At 37.6% G+C, this 24,937-nt stretch overlaps 1 protein-coding gene across 16 annotated transcripts in view; it reads right to left on the reverse strand.

The window, feature by feature from the left end:
* Positions 1-24,937, reverse strand: part of BRD9 (bromodomain containing 9) — a 50,114-nt gene that overhangs the window by 24,140 nt on the left and 1,037 nt on the right. For 6 of the 16 annotated variants that reach the window (XR_011966230.1, XM_072605334.1, XM_072605333.1 and 3 more), the window contains exons 2-13: positions 21,708-21,928; positions 20,621-20,753; positions 16,371-16,431; positions 14,794-14,938; positions 12,896-13,006; positions 11,997-12,172; positions 9,556-9,693; positions 8,741-8,873; positions 7,976-8,051; positions 6,511-6,606; positions 3,586-3,718; positions 2,600-2,711 (exon numbers count right to left, since the gene is read on the reverse strand). Coding sequence is in view for 15 of the 16 variants with exons in the window: in XM_072605334.1 (XP_072461435.1) it covers positions 2,600-2,711; positions 3,586-3,718; positions 6,511-6,606; positions 7,976-8,051; positions 8,741-8,873; positions 9,556-9,693; positions 11,997-12,172; positions 12,896-13,006; positions 14,794-14,938; positions 16,371-16,431; positions 20,621-20,753; positions 21,708-21,928 (1,535 nt within the window). In the remaining variant the exon portion in view is untranslated. The remainder of the gene's footprint in view (positions 1-2,599; positions 2,712-3,585; positions 3,719-6,510; positions 6,607-7,975; positions 8,052-8,740; positions 8,874-9,555; positions 9,694-11,996; positions 12,173-12,895; positions 13,007-14,793; positions 14,939-16,370; positions 16,432-20,620; positions 20,754-21,707; positions 21,929-24,937) is intronic. The other 10 variants (XM_072605343.1, XM_072605340.1, XM_072605338.1 and 7 more) reach the window with 5 other exon arrangements.

Here is a 24,937-nt window from a genome sequence, read left to right on the forward strand (position 1 = left end):
GTAGATGTAAAACAGGCCAGCACAACATACCAGCCATGGGTCGCTGTGGCAACCGCAAGTGTTGTGCAGGCCTGTTCTACATAAATATCCCTGAGGTATTAAAAGAATCAGAAAGAGGTTTTCAGTGGTGGGCTCTTTGTGGAGAATATATAGAAAGATGAGAATGGTAGTGATTTGTATTGGTGATGGGGGTACCCACAATGATGAATAAGACCATGGAGCCATTAAAGTTTTATGAATAACATTACAAATATCAGACAACACAAAAGTACAAATTTAAAAAGGATAAAAGTTCCATTTCCTATGAAGATGACAGGCATAGGCCCGGTAACTTAATTGTGACTAAAAATGTTTCAATAGTTAAAAAATGAATTGTGTAATCATTTCATTGTCTATACAGAATTATAAAGTATTAGAACTGGAAGAGACACATGATGTAGTGCATAAAGTGCTCCACTTAAGATGCAGGAAGTCACTTAACATTCCTAGCCTGTTTCCTCATCTATACAATGAAGATGTTGGGCTAGACTTTAACAGGCATCTCCTCTATAACTTCTCTAATCAAACTCAGTTTCCACTTAAAACCTCCAGTAAGGAGAGCTCATCTTTTCCTTAAAAGTTAAACCATTTTTGTGCAGCTCTCATCATTAACCATTTTTCCTTCCATCAAACCAAAACTACCTCTCTGAAATTTTTGTCTTGCTGCTGGTAGTTCTTCAAATCCTTAACAATACAATTATTATATTCTTCCCCAGTCTTTTATTCTCCAAGGAAACATGCCTAATTCCTTCAATGAATCTTCACACAGTGTACAGTCTTTTTACGACCCTAGTTATCCTACTCTAGCCACATTTCATTTTGTCAATGTACTTCTTAATTTGTGGCATCTAGAACTAATGTTCTAAACATGGTCTGAGCAGGGCAGAGGATAGCAGAATAATCATTTCTTACATTTTATATACTAAACTTCTATAAAGTTCCCAAGATTAAATTAGATTTTGAGCAGGGGTTCTTGCCTTAGGATCTGTGAACCTGGCTTAGAGTCTTCTGGCATTGAAAGTCATGATCCTATGACTTTCTCTGATGGATCTATATGGTAACTTCATTTCAGTATGACTTTGTAATCCATTATATTTTATTTTATGCATTTAAAAACAAAACTGCCAAAGGGGCCCATGACAAAAAAGGTTATGAATCACTGGTTTTAAGGTTTTTATCTCATACTGTTAACTGGTTATGAACTTGTAATTCACTAAAACCCCCTGGATCATTTTCATATAAGCTGTCATCTAGCCATTCCTATCCCGACCTATACTTGTACTGTTGAGTTTTTAAATTTAAGTGTAGAACTCAACATTTATCCCAGTTGAATTCCATTTTGGTAAATTTCACTCATCCTTTTTACCTGTCTATTTTTTTTCTATTTACACTGTTGTCCAATGTTCTCAATATCACTTGTTTCTGTTTCATCTGCAATATGATGATTATATAATCTATGGCTTCATCTAAAGTCTCTGATAAAATCTCTTAAATACCTATTCTCTTTAGGTTATAAGCATACAAAGCTATAAAAGACTCAATGTCTCTATTTACTTTACTTCACAGCAAAAAATTAAAATCCCCCAAGAGATCATAAAAATGGGAAAGGGTCCCACATGTACAAAAATATTTATAGCAGCTCTCTTTGTGGTGGCCAAAAACTGGAAATCAAGGGGATGCCCACCAATTGTGGAATGGCTAATAAATTATAGTATACGAATGTAATGGAGTACTATTGCACCATAGGAAATGATGAACAAGAAGACTTCACGGAGGCCTGGAAGGACTTATATGATCTGATGCTGAGCAAAAGGAGCAGAACCAGGAGAACTTTGTGCACAGCAACGACTACAGTGTGCGAGAGTTTTTTCTGGTAGACTTGGAACTTCAAAATAATGCAAGAATTTAAAAAAAAAAAATTCCCAATGGTTTTCTAAGGCAAAATGCCTTCCGCACTCAGAGAACTATGGAATTCATTCACAGAATATAGCAGATCATGTGTGTGTGTGTGTGTGTGTGTGTGTGTGTGTGTGTGTGTGATTATGTTTTGATTTGTTATATGATTTCTTCCATTTATTTTAGTTTGTCTACATAGCATGACTACAGTGAAAATGTATTCAATAGGAAAGTATATGTAGATCCTATAGAATTGTATACTGTCTTGGGGAGGGAGGGGGGTGATGGGAGGTAGGTGTGTGTGGGGGGTAAAAATCTAAGTTTTATGGTAGTGATTGTAGAACATTAAAAAAAAATAAATAAAAAAATTAAAAAAGTAATTAAAATCATCTCCAAATAATTTCCATCACTCAATTATAATTTTCTAGAAAGAGATCAAATTGGAACTGATGATATGAAACCAAAGTTGTAATCAGTCAACTATATAAATGCTAATTCAAAAATCTTAGAAAAATAATAGCCAGCACAAACCCTGGTTAATATGCTCCTCTTTTAAAAACTAGTTCTACACTTGAAAAAATAGCAACCCTAAAGAAGAGAGAAATCAGTATCTGGGGTCAAAGAACAAGAACACCCATATGTCCATAAGAAAACTTAGACTTACCTGCTTTAGTTGGTAAATGATTTTGGAATGATCACCACCTGTGATCTGATCTAGTAGGTCATCCACTATTTTCTTACTGTAACTCCCAGAGTCTTTCACAAACTCCTGCAGGCTACAAAGAAAAGAAATTGAGAATGATTGGACAGCAACTGTATATAACCTTTTGTTTTCAAGTCTCTTTCTAATTATATTTCTTCACTCTTGGGTATAAATTAGTGTTTGGGTGATGTCTTTTCCAAGGTCGTGATTCTTTTTCATTAAGCTTTAAATGTACTTCTAAGTGGTAGAGGAGAAACAAGTTACTTCTTCCACGTACTAGCTGTCCTGACCTCCAATTTCACATCACCAACTTCCTGGACATTTTAAACTGGATGTCTCCCATAGATACCTCCAAACTCAACACATCCAAAACAGAACTCATTGTCTTTCTCCTCCCAAACCTTTTCCAACCCTCCTATCCCCTTCAAAATGTCCTTCTCTCTGCTAAGGGCACCATAACTTCATTGTTCTTTGAAGCCTCCCTCTCAGTCACCCCACAGAGCCAAATCTTGTCATTTTGTCACAGGCTAAATCTTGTAATTTTTTACCTAACTTTTGCAAACAATCCCTTCTCTCTAATCACATAACCACTACCTGGGTTCAGGATCTCATTATGTTCTCCCTGGATCACTGCACTACCTTCCAAATTAGCTTGCTGGCCTCATGTGTCTCACTTTTCCAATCCATATTCTATACTGTCAGAACAATGATGCCTGAGTAGAGGTCTAAGTTACCCTGTCCCTCTCTTTCACTGACTCCTCCCCAGGATCAAATATAAATTCTTCTGTGTGATAGAGCATCAAGTTATAGAAATTACTGTTAGTTACCATAGCTGTGTCTATCCAACAAGCCAACTGGCAGCAAAGTGCTTCTCCTTCATGAAAGGAAAGTAAACCAGCCCATTCTCTAGATATTTAGTGACCCTACAGCACCAGCCAAATGCTCACCTTAAGGCACACTGTATACCAGTTTCATCTCCGTAGGCTGAATATAACAGTTCCATTTCATCTGATTTCAGGTCACTGAATACTGAATTATTTTGCATTGAAAGTGCAGTACCTGAACTTGTAAGAAATGTGACTAAAACGGGGTCAGGAAAAACAAAAGATGCAATATTAGTTTTTTTCCCCTTCTTTCTGATTAATCAAATATTTTTACACCATTTCTTACTCTTTTCTATTTCTTGGGTTCAAAGTTACATTAAAATTACTAGGTGTAACCTCAAAGTAATAAGACTGATTGGCCCTAAAATGTACAGCTTTATTATGTTTTTATGATCACACTTAGCGGGGCAGGAGACGAAAAATATGGGGCTTCCGTCCCTCCACCAGAGAACATAATTTCTTTCCATGGCGAGGTGTAGAATTGTTTTTACAATTTATTTTTATTTTACCAAATTGAAGAGCTTTTGACTTGGGCAGTTACCTTCAGATAGGCTATATATTGTGAATTCTTACTATAAATAATTCCCAAAATTTTTCTGCAAAAACTCATACATTTACAAAGAACCAATATTTAAAGTCATTTGGACTAACTGGAATTTCAAAGAAAACTGTAAAACTACAACTGTCCTTTCATTCAAATAGAATTTACTGACCATTTATTTGTCCAGGGATTAAAGACAAAAAAAATGAGTAAGAAATATTTCCCAAATCCTCAAAGAGCTCACAATCTAATACAGAGAGATAAGACAAATGCTAAATCTTAAAAAAGATTGACTCAGAATAGATGATCTACTGGTCCAAATAAAGAGGAAGAGGCTATGGAGTCAGAGGACCTGTTTCTGAATCCTGGCCTAGCTACTGTGTAACCTTGGGTAAATTACTTTACCACTGTGAGCTTCAGTTTTATCTGAAAAATGGAGATAACATTACCTGTGTGACCTATCTCAGATGACCACTGTGAGGGTTAAACATACGGCTTTGAAATGTTAAAGCACCATAGAAAACACTGGGACAACTACATGATGTCTAAGATTCCTTCTGATTTTTGGTCCCATAAGTACAAGAACAGTTCTGGAGTACTTAGTAAGGCAGATGGGGAAGACTCCCATTTACATAACATTTACATAGTGCTTTCCCCACAATTTATCATTTTACAGATGAGGAAACTGAGAAGTTAAACAAGCTGATTAAAAGATACAAGTTAAAAATTCTGGAACCAGAAATGGAACTCAATTCTGACTCCAAGACCAGTGCCCTTTCCATTATAATATATAGTTAAGTTGAGCCTTGAAGGATAGGTGAATTTCAATAGGCAGAAATAGGGGAGGGAATCTGGAACAAAAAGAACTTGAATCTAAATGTAAACATGAGTGTGCACACAAGACATATTTTGGGAATGAAAACAGTCCAGTTAAGCAGAGGCATGCAAAACATGCAAGGTAAGAGGAAGAGATAAAGCTGGGATATTCAGAACTGGAGAGCCAGGTCTACAGTACCAGATTAGGGAAGGTGGACTTAAATCTGATAGGACTTAATATCTGAGTTTGGGTATCTGATAAATAAGAAGTTATTGATGGGTTCTACATGGGTGAATAATATGATTAGAGCTGTGTTTTAAGGTAATCTTGTGGAGTTGTGCAGTACAAGAGGATAGCTGTAGGAAGAAATTAGATATGGGGAGACTATTTAAGAAACTACTGTAATAGCCCAGATGCTGAAATAATAAAGACCCGTAAAAGGATGATAACAATGAGAATGGAGTGGAAAAAGAAAGAAGTGATGTGAGAAACAATAGGATTGTACTTACTGTGCCCTAAGACATTGATACTGTCACTTTAAAATGTTATAGATGAAACTGAACCTCCTACTAATAAGCAAACAATCTTAGGTCGGGTCTCTTCTATTTATTACCTATGTGACGTTGGGCAAATTATTTCTCTCTGAGCTTCAGTTTGCTCACCTTTAAAATGAGGAGACTGGATTAAATGTCTTCTAACGTCCCTTCTAATTCTAAATCTGCCATGTGTTTTTATATCTGAGAGAGCCTGGATTTATTTTTCATTCCTATGGAAGGCTGTAGAATAGCTGCTGATCTGCACTAGTGGAGTGAGTTTCCTCCCCAGGAGTTCTCTACACTAATGCAATTGTAGCAGGCTGGACCAAAACCAAAGAAAAATAAAAAATACTGAAAAGGGAGACACCCCCATCAATATTTTCCTTCTAGTAGCAAAACCACCAAAGAACATCATGCCTTCTAGATACCTGTGCCTGCTTCAATCCAATCTCAAAAATTAAAAATGTAAAACCCTCCCCTCCAAAACACACAGAAAAACAGTTTAATGATGCTATTGCCATGACTCAACTTGAAAAAAGCAGGCAAAAAGATGCTCTTAAAATAAATTTTGAAACTTGAACAGCAGTTTGTTTTAACCACACGACAAAAAATCTATCTTCTACTCTAAAACACCCTGGCGCAGTGAACATTCCTCAACGAATAAACACTACCATAAACTTGTTATACTGAAAGTGCTACAAAATCATTACACACAACCAAGATTTCCAGGGATCAGGACTATTGGTACAGAGAGCAGCTGTCAGCCACAGGGCAATTATGATGCAGATAAAAAAATAAACAAAGTCCTTTGGAAGAAGGCACATGAGGGAGAAAAACAGGTAAATACATAATGACAGTAAACTGCAAATGATCAACTTACCCTAAAAATAGGTAACCCTGACTTGGCATCATGTTATAAAAACGATTAACTTATGTCTAATGAAATAAGTGTCACTTTTACCTCATTTCTCATTTTACCTCATTAATTTTAAGATCCACACTCAGATGAACTACTTGAGAAGGAAAAAAGCAAAGTCTTGGGGGAAAATTCATAAATTGCTTAAATTTACCTTCATGTTTAATTATATATTTACCTTTGTTTCTTCTTTCATCTTTGAATCCTAACGTAGTAAAACCAGGGAGCAATTTGCTTGAGAGGGAACTCAAGTCCACTGAATGAGTCTCTTCATCTACAATGTTTTGACAAAAAATGGTTTTATATTGCTAAAGATAAACTGGGATCATGCATATTCAGGATAAGCTGCATATCCAAACTTTTTTTTTCATTTACTGCAGCATTCGATGGCTGAAAGACCTTATAATAACTAAAAATAATAACCATAAAAAAAGAAATATACTTAGGAATACTTTCATGCTAATTAAGTATGTATTACTGAATATGTTCAACATTCAACATGCAAGCAGTTTGAGATAAGAATACTGATGTCTGCCATTCACTTTAAAAACACTTCCTTTCACTTGATCCATGTGAAGCTCTCTGAAGTTCTCCAGGAGTCTAATGTCTAGTATCCAGGATTTGATGAGCAAGCCCATGTTAACATATGTGTACACATCACAGTCCCTTCTTAACAGTCTAAACTGAAAGATCCTAACTTTGTTCTATCTTCTAACTTGCTTAATGCTTCCCTACATACCAACAACCTTTTTAAATCTTTAGTCTTTTGCACAATGCATATTCTTTTCTTTTTTAGTTTAATTTTTAACCTCACTAGATGTGCTAAGATCTGTAAGCTTTTCTGAGTTTCCAATTTTAAAACAGCTAACTCCTTTCCCTAAAGATGGCTTCTTTTACTTGGCTAAGCAATCACACAGAATTATATACAGTGCAAAAGGACCCAGCAATGGCTAGAGCAAGCATTGTGATGAAGGTTTCCTTCCTCCTGTTTCTGTCTGTAAGCTTTTCTTCCTCAAGCTTCTCTTTGGCAGGCAAGTTTCTCCGGCTGCCCCAGCAGAGTCCAATTTCTCCTCAGCTTTTACAGCCTGTGAGAGCTCAGGCAAGTCATTTAACCACTCTGACCCTATTTCCTTTTGTGAAAACGATGGGGGTTAGAGATTGATGACTTTTTTGGTCTATTCCACAATTCAATCTATGATCTTCTGACTATTATTTTATTACTTCTACATAAGCTAAGCAGAATACTACTCAATTTGCTACAAATCTGCCTATGTGTTGATAACAGTTAGTGTAGCATTCTGGAGGGAAGAGTCGGCCAAATTCAGGAAGCCCAGGAATCACGTCTTGCCTCTGATACACTCTGGCTGTATGACCCTGAGCAAATCAGGGAACCTCTCAGTGCCCCCAGCAACTCTGACACTAAGAAGTTGTGACATTCACTGGCAGAGAGAGAAACTGCATGTTACTGCAGTTACTGCTATTAATGAAATAAAAGAAATGGTCTAAAAACTATAAACAAAAATGCATGACAAATCAAGACTGAATGCTCACTATTCAGTTAAACTGCTAACTATACACGGATGGAGACAAAAGCCTGCCCACATATTTGATGGAATTTAGTCCTGAAGAAGTAAAACATTTACCTTCTGCCTCAGGATCTGATAGGTTGACCACACTGTACAGTAAAGCCCCATCTCCATTCTTTTTTAGGTAGCCCATCTGTAAAATGGTGTAGATTGAACAATCAATGAATTGACCAATAAACATTATTATGTGCCAAGCACTGTGCTATTTGCAGAGGATATTAAGAAAGATAATAAAGGTGGATGAGAGAAAACACCAACTGATTACGTGGGAAGTGTAAGAGTCAGATAATATCATTTATAAATTGAAATTTTCTATTAAGACATAAAAACAAAGACAAGTATTTCCTGATCTGAAAAATGACTATCTTTCTACTCACATAACCAGGGGGCCTAAGAATAAAAGCTCCAAATTTCATGTATATACAAACAGTGTATCTCATGATTCCCTGGTGCCAAAGAGAACAAGGTTGAACATGGAGAGCTACAAGACCAAAATGAAATCAACTCTTCACAGGCTAATATGAATTTCTTGTCTTTTCTAAAAGCAAATACCCTCTTGGGCAGGAATCAGAGAAGGCAAAATTTCAAACCAGCTCTCAAAGATGAACAGATGTCAGAATATTTGAGACTCATTAGCTACCTAGATAATACAAACAATCAAAAGTCTCCATTTCTGAGGAAGCTAGTACCTCCTTTTCAATGAATCCTGAATTAATTCATCCATACCATACTGCTTCTAAATGTAGAATTAATCCAGATACACTTAAGACAGTAAAAATTCCTAACTACCCCTTCTATATCCAAAATGACAGGGTGTGCCACCTTGCTATTTGGGAGGTATCTGTTAATCCTGTCCCGGGCTTCGTCGGCAGCATGCTCCACCAAGGCTAACACGTGTTCTTCGGCTGTGCTGTCTGTCAGGCTGCAGGCATTTCCTTCTGGCTCAAATATGCAGCTAAAATATAGAGAAAACCCTATGAAGTAACCTTTAGAACAAGACACAACCATCACACCTTATACCATGGCAGCCTGCTGATAAGCACTATGATACTAAACTGATTTGCCCTCCCCACCCCCAACCTCCACCCCTACTAGGCTCTGGCTAAAAATAGGTTCTGATATAGACTTTAAGTTGGAAACATGAATTACACTTACTAGGAATGTTCCAAATTATATTTTCAAAACTTAAGTACTTTGCATCCATTCTTTGAAGTTATCATAACAAAACCAAAGCAAAATGCTGGTATAAAAGTGAGAAATAACTGAGGTTTCCTAAATACAACACCTCAATCAATACACACGAGAGCATAACGAACACACACTGGGTGATAAAAAGCCACAAACGTTTCAGAGCCATTGAAAGCACTAACACAGAGAAGTGACAAACACAAATTAACAATTTAAGCAAAAGCCCCTCAGAAGAAAGGCTAGTCTTGAAGGCTCACAGGGGACTGTCTAGCAGTCTTCAAGTAGAGGATGGGTCACTATTTGAGTGGAGGTGAGCAGCTCATCTCTGCTTCCACTGAGGGGAAAAAAAACCAAGTGGAATGGACTTAAATTGCAGCAGGAGGAACTTAGGTTACATAGTAGGAAGAATTTCTTGACTATAAGAGTTGTGAGACATTGGAATGCATTACCAAGGGAGGCTGTGGAGTCTCCTTCTCTGGAGATTTTTAAGAAAATGGTGGGCAGGTATCTTTCTGGGATGGTTTGAATACAGTCCTGCCTGGAGGAATGGGGCTGGGCTAGATGGTCTCTCAAGGTCCCTTTCAGCTCTATGATTATATGAGAGAAGTATGACAAAAAGATTATTATGGAGGCAGAAAAACATGAGATTGAGTGTATAAGGACAATTGCATTTTATATGGGTGCATATATGTACAAACATATCTAAATGCATTTATCAATAAGAACACCTATATACCCAACCATTAATAACTAAAATGGCAGCCCTCAAATGTCTTCTCCCCTAATCTAGCACTGCAAGCTCACATAAAATAAAGCAACAAGATATTTAAAAATAAAAGCTATTCCCTGCACTGCTCCCCTTATGCCTGTTTCAATCCATCATTAGGCAGAAAGAGAAGAGCATTGAAAACACTGGCAGCTGATATTTTCAGAGGATATACAACATATTTAATGAGTTTAACAAATGGTTTAATGCACAAGTGACCTAGATAAATAAGATGACATTTTCAGGCAGAGACAGCTATAGAGAAATGGCTATGATACATGGTATTTTACCTAAAATACTCCTAACTGGACTAAGGAATAATTAAAAATGCTAATGGAAGTGTACTGAAGTCAGGAGTCTGAAATCATCATTTAAATTGTTATTCTTTGAGAATTAAAGAATCCAATTTGATAAACTTTGCTACAATAAGCCTTCCTCTTGCCTTCTGGAACACACTCAGAACCACACAATGGACATTTTATAGGCAGTACTGTTACCAAGAGACAGTCAACTCTTAATTATCCCCACTGCTGTAAGGAATATTAGTGTAAACTATAAATACAAACTGGGGAGGTGAGGGGATGGCAGTGTGTTAACCCACCCAGGTACTGCGGACTATCACCCAATTTTTTTGCCTCTCTTGTTCCCATGAGATACTAGATATGAAGGAAGGGAGGTAGAGAGCCAGGAGGCTGTCAAAGAGAAGAGACCTAAGAGTTTAGAAACTTTCCTGCTCTTTGATAAATTACTTTATTCTAAATGTCTTTCAATTTCTTATCCTGCACAGCTGAACTCAAGCAATTTTTATGCATAAAAAGAGAAGGGAAAGAGTTGACTAAATTGCTACCATTATCAGTGCTGACATCTGTGAAGGCCAGGTTGCTTCATAGCTAAAAGAAAACATCATGGGGGTGGGAGGGAAGTCACTGCTCTCCCTGACCCTTTCTCTTCCATTAAATGCCCATGTAGGCTTAGGCAGTGAAAAGACAGAGAAAGCAAACAAAAAGGGCTGACAAGGCTGGAGAAGGCAAGCAGGCAAAGGGGCCAGGAAAAGTTGGAGAATCAGAAAGCCACTGGGCCTGCTGGAAAAAAGGTCAAAATAGTAAGCTCCCCAGAGTGTGCAACTGTTCATTTAATGTGTGCTGATAAAGTTAAGAACTGATGAAGGGGCTGCCATGGGCACACATACTATGCTTTCTGCACATGAAGGTGGAGCAGGGGCAGGAGGATCAGCAGTGGCTTAGCTTTCAGAATTCTGCCCATTGACCACACCCTGTGCCCCAGCCAGGAGACCTGGGGGAACCCCAGAGTGACAGTGATAGCAGGTAAACAGCACTAGCTCTGACCAACATGCCAGATGAAGAGCCCTGTGTGGCACCACCTGGCATGTATGTTGGGGACTGACAATATCTAGCCAAGCATTTGCAAAAATGTTTATTCCAGATCAGACTTTATGCATTATGTTAATCAATGATTTAGATCTGTTGTCTTTCCAAGAAGAGTTCCTGAGGAAGAATACAGAACAGTGAAGCATCAGACTTATTAGTACTAGGGGTTACAAAGCAATAACACCATTTCTAATATAGATCAAATTTAGGCAAACTTGAAGAGAATTTTCACCCTCTTTTGTTGTGCCAGTATTTGGTATGTTAAATGCACCTGAAATAGATAACCAGTAAGTAGTTGAAAATTTTTTGTTATCTAGAGATCTTGCTTATAATGGAATTTTTACCTGTATAACAAATAATAATGTCATATGTTGATAGGCACTTCTTCAGAGGACCTCAAAGAACATGGCAAATAACATTCACATCATTTACCTGAGGTGGCCAAGAAGTCAACATGAACATCTCACTTAAAAGATGAAGGTGTAATGACTTAGCCAAAGACACCCTGTGAACTGAAAGTCAAGTCAAGCCTAGAAGTAAGGTCTTAGAATGCTCAGCGCAGTGCTCCTCTCCATAAAACCTTAAGCGAATCCTGCACATACACTTCTTTGGAAAATGTCACTGTAGCAAAACCCTGCTTCCACGACCTTATCCGCATCATTAACACTGGCCTGTTATCTTACTTGTGAGTACAAACTTCTGCAAGAAGCTGCAACATTTTCATTAAAACCTTTACCTAATCACTTCTTTACTTGGCTTTTTGGATTTCTTGGTTGTTTCTACTTGGACAGGAACAACTTCAGGGACAGGCTCCTCAACAGCTGTGTCTTCATTGCCCAAAAGAGCTGCCTGCTGAGAAAAATCCATGTCCTGCATAAACGACATGCTGCGCTTCAAAGCTAACAGCCGTTCCTAGAATCAGAAAGGACAGAGCGGCAGGGACTTTACCTTTCCCGCATAGCCAAGGCGCTATGATAATGGGATGGGATGGGAATGGCCATGGCCCTTACTTCATTCCTAATGGCTAATGCTCCATGGCGATGCAGCATGATTTGGTCATGGTAGCATGGGACCAAACTGTTTAGCAGACTGGCTAGTTAAACTGCTTCCGGAGAAACAAAATCAGAACACACAAAAGAACACACACAGATACCTCATCTTACCTGACACGTTAATCAGTCGCAAGTAAATGATGTCGTATGCATGCAACGTGGTCTACACTGCAGGCTGGTACAGTGGATTTAGAGCTCCAAGAATGTCAAAGGAGCCTGAGGCCTGCTGGGTATTTGGCAGGCTCATTAAGTTAAAGGCCCAGAGGAGGTGACTGAAATCCAACAAGATTTACTTCCACGCTTGAAATCATCAACTGTAATTTCCAACCCCCAATAAAATATCCCAGCTTGGTCATAAGCTGGTGTGGAAAGAGAAAAAGACAAGTGTTTGGAGGAAAGGGGCCTGATAGTGACACCCATGGGGCTAATTCTACACTGCAGATGCCATCACTGGCACTATAAGAAGAGGTGACAGATGGATGGAATAATGTTAATCACTATGATTGAGGAATTTTCCTTTTATGTATAAACTTTAAAAGAGTTTGTGCTTTTTCTGGCTCTTTGTTTTTAGTAGATTCCTTACTTTGCTCATCATCTTAAAGCCTGTGTGGAGTATCTTCTTGGCTAATTTGTAGTACACAGTGTCTGGCCTGTTGTAAGTCATTGCATTATCACACATCAGTTTGAAATCTGCCTGAAAAATACAAAACACAGAAAGATTTCAAGTTTAAAAGGCAACAAAATAGCAACTAACCACAGTTCTAGATACCTCCCTGTGTAAGGAGGGAGGCAAAAATAAAAAGGGGCTGAAATGGACTGCAAGGATAATGGTTGGCTCCCAGACAATATTTTAACTATATGCTAAAGAAGCTGTTTTCAGAAGTACTTTCCTAAAAGGTTTATAAGAAAAATTCAACAGCAAAAGTAGCTAACTTTCCCCAGTGCCTAATTTTTCTGGATAGAACAAATAAATTCTGAATTGAAAAGTGGCAATTCCCTTTTTAAATAATCTTTAATTTTCAGCATAGGAAAGTCAGACAAGTAGCTGCTAAGAATAAAAACTGGAAATGCTAAAATTACTTTCTTATTAAGAATCTTAAAAGAGAAAAAAATAAAACATTTAGAGGTTCTGCCCAATGAGGTGATGGGTTTTTTATGACTGGTAATTGAGCAGATGACCACTTTTTAACAAGTTAAAACTAGAGGAAGGTCACTTCTGACTCTTTAAGATTCCATGATTCTAATGGATTCACACACACTATCTTTCTAGGTGTACTCTAAGTAATAATCAGCAAACTGTCTAATATTACTATAATGTTTTTTGAGAGCTGGGGAATTCCTGATGTGGAAATTTCCCACACTGATATAGAGCAACAACTCACCAGTTCTTAAGAGTGTTGCCTGAGACACTAAATGTTAAGAGATTTGCCTATGGTCACATAGCAAAAATCACATAAAAATGAAATAGTCAATCAATAATAAGAAGGAAAAAGGCAGATTAGAAGCTCCAAGTTTAGTAACTAAATGGGACATAAGCTAACTGTAATCTCCAATATGGATTAGAGGCTTTCAAAATACTGCCACCACAGTATGCTTTGTGATTCTTTCTAAAAGAAAGGAAAATTACAGGTTTTTGGTTCCTCAAATAAAAAAGCAATTTGCAACTGTCAACCTATATTAAAAACTTAACAGAAAAGATACATCTAGTTATGTTGCACAAGCTCAACTAAGAAAAACTTTATTCCTACAATGTTAATTCTTATGATGGCCCAGACAATAACAGCTCACATTTACCTGCACTTTTTTAATGTGAGCCTCCACAAACATGGATGGTAGGTAGTGTAAGTATGACTATACTAACTTACAGGTAGGGAAACTGAAGAGGGAGATGAGTGACTTGGCCAAGGTCACCAAGTCAGGATTCTAAACTGGGATTCATGCTTCCAAGTATGGTGTTCTACGCTGTTATCACAGACTGCCTTTGCACAACCATCACCTTGAACCAGTCTTGCTACTTATCTGAAAACATTTCTTTCAGCACACAACACTCACGACAGTGTTGGTCAGCATTTCAGCTGACCAATTACAAAGATTCATTTCCCCCTCATCGGCACTTGGCACCAGAATTTCAACAAGTGAGAAATCTAGAGATGAAAATTCACCAAGCTACTTAACACCACACATAAAATGGACATGTTAATAGTTATATCACCTACCTATTTGGGCTGCTGGCCAATCAAAGTGGTTACAAATGTAAAAAGCTTGGTAAACTATAAGACACATTATAAAGATCAACCTCCAGCCTGAATAGAGACTGGAAAGCACAGCAGTAGTCAGGAAACAGTCTGCTTCAACGTAAAGTGAAATAATGAATTCTCTCAACTGATAAATTTGATAGAATGGTTCAAGGTTTCTTAACCAGAAAAAGGTTAAAGAGGGCATTGCTTTAGAATAACACATTCAGTTGCCAAAACAATTTACCTTAAACTCTGTGACTGATTTGTACTCGTTAGCTACAATTTTGTCTTTCATTGTACCAAAGTCCATGGGATGCTTTATTATCATGGAGTATCCAGGAGCAATTGCATCCGTGACAGGAAAAGCAAAAAACCCATGAGGATCTTTCCTAAAAACGAAGAACACATCTGTAATTTTACCAGGGAATCCCAAATCCCTGTTTGTAAATTATGCAAAATACTACAAAATATAGAAAGGTATTAGGCATAACTGGCCAAAATTAAAGTCTCATGTACAGTACTTAGATTTTAAGAGAGAGAGAGAACCAAAACCTGTATCTTCTATGGTAAGGATAGTGTGAATGTTCCAATCAGTATAAAAGTTTTATTACTTCTTATTCTTGAAATGTCAGACTCCTTGAGGGCACGAGACACTTTACTTCTATTTTTGTATCCCCAGGACTTAGTAAAGTGTCTAGAATATTTCCTTTCTCATTTCCCACCAGCCACATTGCTTTTGGATGCCTTCAAAATGCTCCATCATACCTGGGGGTGGGAAGTCCTTCCCCCATTTACATCTTCTTTTCTCGTGTTGTTTTCCCCATTATAGTGCACAAACTGTCTGTTTTCATTCGTTATTTGTAGCCCCAGAACTTAGCACAATGCCTGGCACATAGGAGGCATTTAACAAATATTTTCTGAGTGACTGACTAGAACACAGCAGGCACTTAATGAAAGCATGTTGGTTGAAAATAATTTTCCAACTAATCCCCATGGCAGCCTCTAAAAAACAATGCTTAAGTGTTCACTCATTCTAGGTATATGTAAGGTAACCAGGAAGTCTCGAAGGATTGAACATAAATGAAAGGATGTCCAAGTGCAAGTCACACACTCTTGAAACTCAATTTCACTAAGGTCTCTTCCTTATCCATGTCTGTGTGTGACTTAAGGTGAAGAAGAGAGGTAAAAGATACTTGGTTCTGATGGAGCATTCCTTCCTTAGAATTTTCCCTTACTTTCTCATGTGAGGGAGGACTAAGGGCTTAGTTTCCAAGTAAGTAAGTAAATAACATAGCCTTGGGCATGCAGGTATTTCCTTAGGATCTCAATTCAAAGCTAGAAACCATTTATTTTTGTCTTTTCACATTTATTTACATGCTCAGTTGTACTCAAAAGTCCAATAATACATATATACACACAAAGAAATATCACACAAGCACGCACGTGTACGCATGCGTGTGCTATACTTAGGGACAGCTCTCACTAAAATGGAAAAAATCTGAACTGAAGTAACATATGTGGAAAAATTCTGGTTTAAATTAGAAAATAAAAGTGAATTTAAGATTATCCTTTCACTTCAGAATAAGGTAGAATAGGCTCTCACTAGAGCAAAATTCAGTAAAAGCAGACTTTACCTGGGTCCCTAGCCAAGGAGATTAGTTAGCAAAAGTGACCCCCCCCCCCCCCCCGCCAAAAATCAGTAGAAAGTTGGTTTGAAATGATTGTTGTATCAAAATTTAAAAGTGGCAGAATCAACATTGGAAGATTATAAGATCTTCTAAGCCTCTGAATACTGACTATTTCTACAAACACAGGATTTACCTCTGTAGTTGTCGAAGAAAATGCTCCAGCAATTGCTGGATAGGGGTGCTCTCATTTTCAGCTGCCAATGTAAAAAAAAAGTAGAGTTAACAAATGAAGTCAGTTCAGACAACTCTGGTGTCATTTCCTAATAGACTCCCAATTTATAAACATAAATTCACTTACTTTTAAATGAAATCTAAGCTCTAATGAATTTTAAAGGCTGAATAAATGAGCATTAACAGGATTTATAATGTACAGTAGCTTCCTTTGCAATATATGTTTCCATGAATCCCCTGGTAAATTACAACAAAAATCTATAAAATCCAAATATTTTTTCCCCATTTTCATGTTAAAAAGCAACAACCAAAAACCATTGAAGGTAGTAGCATTCGAAAAGTTTAATCACTCTGTAAACTTTCAATATAGCAGCATCTTCATCATAACAAATAGTTATATGAGAGTTTGGCTATGTTATTGTGTATGTGTGTGTGTGTGTGTGTGTTTGTGTGTGTGTGTGTTAAAGCAAGTAGTAAGAAATATTAAGCCGCAAAGGTTGATTAGTGTTTGTGGAAGATTTGGAAAGGTACTCAAAGGAGTTAGTATTCCATCTTGTAGGAAATGCTTATAAGCAACAGAAATCAACGAAGGTTTTCCAACAGGGAAATGACGGGATTAGATAAAGGAAAATGACTTTCTTAAACTTGAAGGATGGAATGAAGAGAGAAGAGCCTGAAAGTAATGCTCCTTACCCTCACATTACCTTTACTTATCTTATTTATCCATGTATATGTTATATCCACCCCCACCCCCACCCCAATAGAATGTAAACTCCTTGACCATTTACAGACTTGTTTCATCACATTATTTCCTTTCATAAATTCTCCACCTGGCATTCCCTAAGTGTGACATTCCAAGGTGTTGCATGAATGGTCTCTCATTTCTAGATGGCATTCCTAGACCCTCTTCCAACTCTTAGAATCTCTAGCTTCTTTTAAAGCATGGATCAGGTGTCACATCCTACACAAAGTTTTTCCTGAAAGTACTGTGTATTTACTTACTTGTGCCCATATTGTATTCTCCTAGTAAAACACTAAGGAAAGAACAATTCATTTTTGGTTTTGTATTTTTAAGCATCTCTAACACAGTATGTGCTTAACAAATGTTTAATGAATTAAATCTTTGACTTTTTCCTTTTTCACACTCGCATCCAATTAGTTACCAAGTCCTCTTCAATATTTCCCACCTATCCTTTCAATTCGTACTGGCAGGAACCTGGACTATGATTATGTCTTCCCAAGTCTCTACTCCTATTGTTGCTATCCTAAACTCAGGCCAAACACTTATTTCAAACTATCTGAAATTCTGAAAAAGCCCTCAACAGGTTTTTTCCTACTTGTACCTCTAGTCTCATCATTCGCACTCCTGCTAGAATAATGTTTCATATGGATGTGGCCATGTCAATAATCTTTCAACACTCTTCAGTGGCCTTTCTTTCTTTCTTTAGTAAAATCTGAACATCTATTCTTGTCATTCAAGTTCTTATACAACCTCTCAATGATCAAAATTTCCAACTTGATGCCAGATTACATCCTTCCACACACTCAAAACAATAGCCAAATTAAACACTCCTCCCCACACCACCAGCATGCTTTGCAGCTTCAAGGCTCTGTGCCTTTCTGCAGTTGCTTTCTGCATGTGGGACACACTTCCTTTTAAATTTTTCAACAATGATTAAATGCCTATTATGTGCAAGACACTTTGTAAGGTATAGAGCATACAAAGACAAAATAAAAAAATGGTCCCTAGCTTCAAAGACCTTATGGAGTATGAGTGCTATGAGGAATAATATGACACAGATAAATCTAAGATAATCTGAGGAGGAAATTGCTCACTTATTAAAGTGCATCTCAAATGTTAGCTCCTCCAAAAAAATCTCACCACCTCCGGTAGCTTTCCTTTCAGACCTCATGTGACACTTCTGGATAACTCTTAAGACATTAAGTAGACAAGTGTGTGTGTGTGTGTGTGTGTGTGTGTGTGTGTGTGTGTGTGTGTGTACAAAAATATTACCATTATTTATGGTAATATAGGTGATAAGCTCTTTGACTATATGGATCTATATAAATCAAATCTCAATCTCTCTTTCCAAGTCCAGGCCAGCATCACCAACTGCCTATTGGTATATTTATAAATGGATATATTGAAGGCTTTCCAAAACTTAATATATCTAAAACCAGAACTCATTATTTTGGGCACAAACATTTCAACTCTTGACTCTTAATTTTCCTTGGCTATCCCCTAAGCCTGGAATTCTCTCCCTCTTTATCTCAATTTCAGGTTTCCCTGACTTGACTTCAGTTAAAACCCTACTTTCTGCAAAAAGCTTGTTCCATCCCCTCTAATGCTTGGGCTTCTCCTCCTCCCCTACTTCTCCTGTATATATGTTATTTGTGCATAGTTGCCTGCATGCTGTCTTTCCATTAGACTGTGAGGTTCTTAAGAACTGGGCCCATTTGTATCCCTAGCATTTAGTATAATGCCAGTCCGTGAGTCAATAAGCATTTATTTATTAAGCACTTACTATGTGTCAGGCACTCTGTCAAGTACTGGAGATACAAAGAAAGACAAAAGATAGTACCTGCTTTCAAAGGAGCAGGCAAACTGATGGAGGAGACAACATGCAAATGACTGTGAAAACAAAATGTATACAAGATAAACTGGAGATCAACAATAGAGGGAAGGTACTGGCACTAAATGGAATCAAGAAAGGCTTCTCATAGAAGAGGGCATTTTAGCTGGGACTAAAAGCACACCAGGAATAGCCAGTGAAAAGGCCTAGAGTCTAGAGATGGAGTGTTCTATGTTTGGAACAGCAAGAAGGTGTCATTGGGTTGGGGGCAGTGGGAAGGAGTAAGGTGTAAGAAGATTGTAAAGGTAGAGAATTAAGCTGTGAAGGGTTTTGAATGCTAAACACAAGATTTTATATTAGATCCTGGAGCTAATGGGGAGCCACTGGAGTTTATCAAATGTGAGGCTGGGGTGGGAGGGAAGGTGACATGGTCAGATCAGCACTTCAGAAAGATTAATTTCAGAGATGCGTAGAGGCAGGAAGACCACAAATAAGCACACTATTGCAGAGGTCTAGGTGTGAGATGCTGAGGGCCTCCACTGGGGGGCAGTAGTGTCAATGAAGAGAAGGGGGCATATATGAGAGATATCATGAAGGTATATTCGACAGGACTTGGCAACATATTGGATATGGGTGTGGGAGAGGGAGGAGTTGAGCGTGACACTTAGGTTACAAGCCTGGGTGATTGGGAGGATGGTGGTTCCCCAAATAGCAATATAGACAGCAATAGGGAAGTTAGAAAGGGGAGTAGATATGAGGTGAAAGAAAATTGTTTCAGTTCTGAACATGTTAAGTTTAAGACATCTATAGAATATTAAGTCTGAGATGTCTAATAAGCAGTTGGAAATGTGAAATCTAGAGGTTAGGAGAGATGCTAGGTCTGATTAAGTATACCTGAGAATACCAACACAGAAATGCTCACTGAGACCATGGGAGCCAAAATTACCAAGTGAAATAGTATACCGGGAGAAGAAGACCCAGGATACAGCCTGGCATTCAATATACTTAAATAGTTATTGACATGACTTATTAATATTTATTACTTTATTATTTATTTTATCATTTTGTTAACAAATGCCAAATAAAATAAGCATTTTCATAAATGAAGTACAGCAGAAAAAGATGACTGTGCATCAAACTTCAAACCTCTATTTTTTGTGTACAGCTTGCTTTTCCCTTCAAATATATAATAAATTCCACAGGTAACTTTCAAAACAATCCTGCCTATTTCATTCTGAACTTCTTTCTGCTCTTTTCTGTTCACTTTAAGAAGATTTCTGCATTGTCTCCCTAGTTTGAAGGACTTATATATTTAAGGGTTATTAGTAGCCTTTTTATGAAAAAATGTTTTAATCTGGACAGGAAAGGCTGGTGATGTGTCTTGTTTTTTAAACCAACCATAAATGTTTTCTCTTTTGAAAAGAGGGCCAGGATTACAAGAATTCTATTTTCAGTTTTAGGTAAAATCTCCCACTGAAAAGAAAATCAAAAGAAAAGGGAATATGGTGACTTTCTTCCCCCTCCCTTCTTTTTGGGTCACTGTCAAAAACTAATTTGAAAATAAGTTCCAGTGTTCTAGAAAAGCACCTATTGGGAAATATTTCTGATACTAGAGGGAAATATAATCTTTCCTTCTTACCTGGTTGAGTTCTGCATGCTCTAATTGGTCGATCTGGAGGCGGTTCAACTTCCACCTTCTTTCCTGGATCAAAGTCATCAGTCTCTCCCTCAGTGTCACAATGCTCCTTTTCTCGCTTCCTCTTCTTCTCCTCCTAAAAAGTGAAGACAAGGAAGGACTATTTGTAGTAGTGAGACTTAAGAATAATTAGTTCTGAGCTAGGATTGATATAATTTGAGGAGCAGGATTTCATCACTTTGGGGGAAGAAAAAATGTTCTGGTAAGAGAAATCCATCTCTCTTAGTAGTCTCAATGTCCTTCCCTGTTCTCAATACCAGCAATTGTTCTAAGTGTGGCAATAAATCAAGAAAGCCTCAAATTTTCATTACATCCTGGGATCCTAAAACTCAGGAAATTTTTCCTTTTTTGGTAGCTAAGGAGTACTTTGAAGATTTCTTTTCAGTGTCAGTTTTCTAAATTAAACAATGAAGCATCTCATTGGGCATTTACTATGGAAAATCAATAAAGAACATAAAATAAATTTTTCATGTATACTGAGTGAACTTGAAGTAGATCCCAACCTACTTAACTCAATCCAGAAACTCAATAGTGTATATTACTCTTTCTAAGGACACTTAATTTTAGTACCCCAAATGATAAAATTAAGGCACACTTATCTTTTTTTCCCCACTTTCTTTATAAATAATCTTGTGTTTTTAAATATGAAGAAAGGGAAATTCCTTTGGAAAAAACTGACTATAGGGAGATAATTTAATAATACATTTTGATTTGGGATCAGAGGACCTGGATGTGACTATCAGCTCTGACAGTTATGTACCTCTGTGATCTTGGACAAGTCCCCTAATCTCCCTGAGACTAAAGTTTTCTCACCTATAAAATGAGGCGTTAAGCTAGATTAACTCTATGATCACTTCTAGTTCTAAATCTATGATCCCAAGATCATCTTATGAAATCAGCTGTTTTAAGAAAAAAAAAAGTTTCTATGAAAACATTTTTTGGGAAGAAAAAAACATAAAAATGTACAGAGACAGATGACATTTCCAGTTGTCAAAACACTAGCACCATGGGTTGCACAGGTATTACTTACCTTTCTTTTTCTCCTTTCCTCATCATCAAGGTGCTTTTCTTTTTCCTTTTCAGACTTCTTTTTCTTTTTCTTTTTCTTTTCTTTATGACGTTCTCGTTCATGATCTGATCTGTCATCATAATAACTAGAATCGTGGCCTGATCCCGAGAGCTCAGTAACCTCACTTCCTCCAACTTTAAGGACTAGTTTCAATGGCTTCTCCAAGGGCTTGTCTACATAATCTAAATCAAAACAAATGTTCTTTATAGAAATCATTTTTAAGTTTTATAACAATGATTATATTTAGAGAAACACTATCTAACTGACAAATTCCACTGTCTTTCTAGGATGGCAGCAGTCTCCCCTTCCTTCCAGGTCTTGATAGCTCTCTACTCCACATTGCCCACAAGCTACAGATGGGGGGAAGGGGAAAGAGGGGATGTTGTGACTAGGCCCAGCCTGAAAGGCACTGGCATTCAGCAGTCTTGCCTCCCTCTCCTCACACCATCTCCCCACCATTTCCTCCCTGTGCCATCAAAGAGGCCACCAGTCTGGTATGGATAGCATAGAAGGAGCAGGGCTGTGGCCATAGAGACAGGCCAAAAGCAGCAACCTAACAATCATTTTCATCAGTACTGGGGTTAGGAGAGGTGAAGGCAAGAAGTGATAGTTAAAACATAGGGAAAAATCTAAGATGATTTAGGGAAAATCTGCTATCAACATAACATCTAGTTTAGGAGACAAAAAAAATGGGTTTCTAAGATGAAAACCAAAGACAATTAATTGGTCAACAGTAACATGGAGGAAGATTGCTAATGAAGTTTCACAGAATTGTCATCTGACTTGATTTATTTAACAATGTGCCAAAGACTAGGACAAAGAAAAAAAAAAAAGGAAAGCTTATCAAATCTGCAAATGACACAAAGCTGGAGAAATATCTCTTAATTCCCTTGATTATAAAGTCATGTTCCAAAAAGACATTGACAGGCTAAACAATGAACTAAAAGCTAATATAATGAAAATGAATTTGCTTAAGTATCAAGCCCTGCACTTGGGTTAAAAAAATATTACAAAAAAGACAGAAATGAGGAGGGCTTGACTAGCAAACAGTATGTAACAAAAAGCCTCTGGAGATTAAGTAGTTTACAACCTTAAAAACTCAGGAGTATGATGCAGCAGCCCAAAGAGCTATCACAACTTAGGTCAAATTAATATACTGTATGATGTCCAGACCAAGTGAATCTTGTCATATTCTGACCTAGTTAGACCATATCTGGAGTACTGTGCTCCATCTGGGCACCATACATCAAAGGGGCCAATGACAGTGTAGGGAAAGAGTGGCAAGGAGAGGTAAGAGGACTCAGAACTAAGAATGAATAAGATCAACTGAAGTAATACAGATCATAAAATTTAAAGGTGGAAGAAACCTTAGTGATCAACTGACAAATGAGCTTAGATGTCATTTTATAGAAATGACTAAGATCAGAGAGCTTAAATGCCTTGTTCAAGGTCACACAGGGAGTAAGAGTCAAGACTTTCAACCTGGAGAAGACTATGGGGCACAAAGACTGTCATATGCAAGACATGAAATTTGTTGTGTATAGTTAGCTTCCAAAGGCAGAATCAGACATAATGCAGCAAAGTTAAGGGAGAAAGATTTTGAGAGAATATAATAAAATTCAATTCAACAAAAATTTATTAAGTGTCTACTAAGTAAAAGGTAGTGCTAGGCAATGGTGATACAAAGATAAAAACTAAACTAGGTCCCTCAAAAACTTATATACCACTGGGGAGAAAACAACATCTACATAAGCAAATTAATTCAAAATCAATATAAAATAAGGACAAAGTTGTGGGGAGGTAGAAGAACTCAGTTAATTGGAGGGACTCAGTAAAGTCCTCTTGCAGGAATAGCACTTGAAATGAACCTTGAAAGAAGGTGGGGGTCCAAAAAGCAGAGATAAGCAGGAAAAGCATTTCAGGCAGAGAAATACTCTGCAAAAAAATCATGGAGGGAGATAGAATGCCATGTATGAGGGAAGAACAAGTAGGTTAGTTTCTCTAGAACATTATTAAGATCTAGGTGTACTAATCGAGGGAGACACAACCAGTTTCCACTAGCTGTTGTCTTCAGCACCCAAATCTGCTAGATCCAGGATTTCTGGGATCTTTTCTCCTTCCTCCTGGCCTTCCAGCACAGTTGAACCTTAGAAAATAACTAGTTTTGCTCTAGAGAGGGACATAATAGGGACCATCAGTATATTAAGTACAAGTGAATTATTACAATATATAAATCAATAATGACTTCTAGATGATGATACAATAAGCCTATAAAGATAAGGTATACAATTATTTCCTATGTAAAACGAGGAGACTGGATAAAATGACCTCTAAGATACATTCTAATTCTAAGCCTACAATGCCTATCTTAAAACCACTGGGGCCTCCCTTGATGCAAAAGAATATGGTTCTCTACCCCATTTGAAAAGGAGAAATAAAACAAAGATATTCAGGAAATCTGCAAAACCAGGTCTCTCTACCCGGCTCAGTGCCAAGACAGAGCAAACCCAGGAAAGTAACTAAGATAAGAGATAAGGCCTCAGAGATCTCCATGGCCACTTGAACAGAAAGTAAGCAGAAGAGAGAGAAACCACTGCAAGTCCTTTAACCTCTGCTTGGTTTTTGTTTGTTTTAGCAAAAGAACTGTACTTGAATCATTTCTTGATTATAGTGAACAAAAAGGGGGTGGGGCTTGTGCAATTATGCTAAACTGATAAGAGGAGTCAGGTAGCAGGTCCAGGAAGCTGGCATAATGTGGTAAGATGATGAGACACAGTGAGAAACATTTTAACATGATCTAGAAAATACACAGTGGGATCTATTCCTCAATCCCTTAGAAATCAAGGAATTCTCCCCTCTCCAGTATGGCTTGAGATCTCTGATGACAGTTTAATTTTCAGTGCCACTAGCAACAAGCAGTCTAGAAAAAGGACCTTTCCTGAAAGACCCCCTCAGCAGATGGAAGATAAGAGAAAGATTCTAGATCAAAGACTCCCCCTGAGCCCAGTTCTCCAAATGCAGCAGTAGTAAGCTCCAGGGGTTGGGAGTACCCCACATTTGTCCACCCCTAGGAAAAGTTATCCTCTGCTCTAAAGCAGCTGTGGCCAGGTGCAACGAATGTCATCTAGCACAGTATGAGCAATGCCACCCAGAAGAGCAGGGCAGAGTACCAGCAGGCAGAGCATGGATAA

The sequence above is a fragment of the Notamacropus eugenii genome, chromosome 4 (genome assembly GCF_028372415.1).
Source record: "Notamacropus eugenii isolate mMacEug1 chromosome 4, mMacEug1.pri_v2, whole genome shotgun sequence".
Taxonomy (NCBI): Eukaryota; Metazoa; Chordata; class Mammalia; order Diprotodontia; family Macropodidae; genus Notamacropus; species Notamacropus eugenii.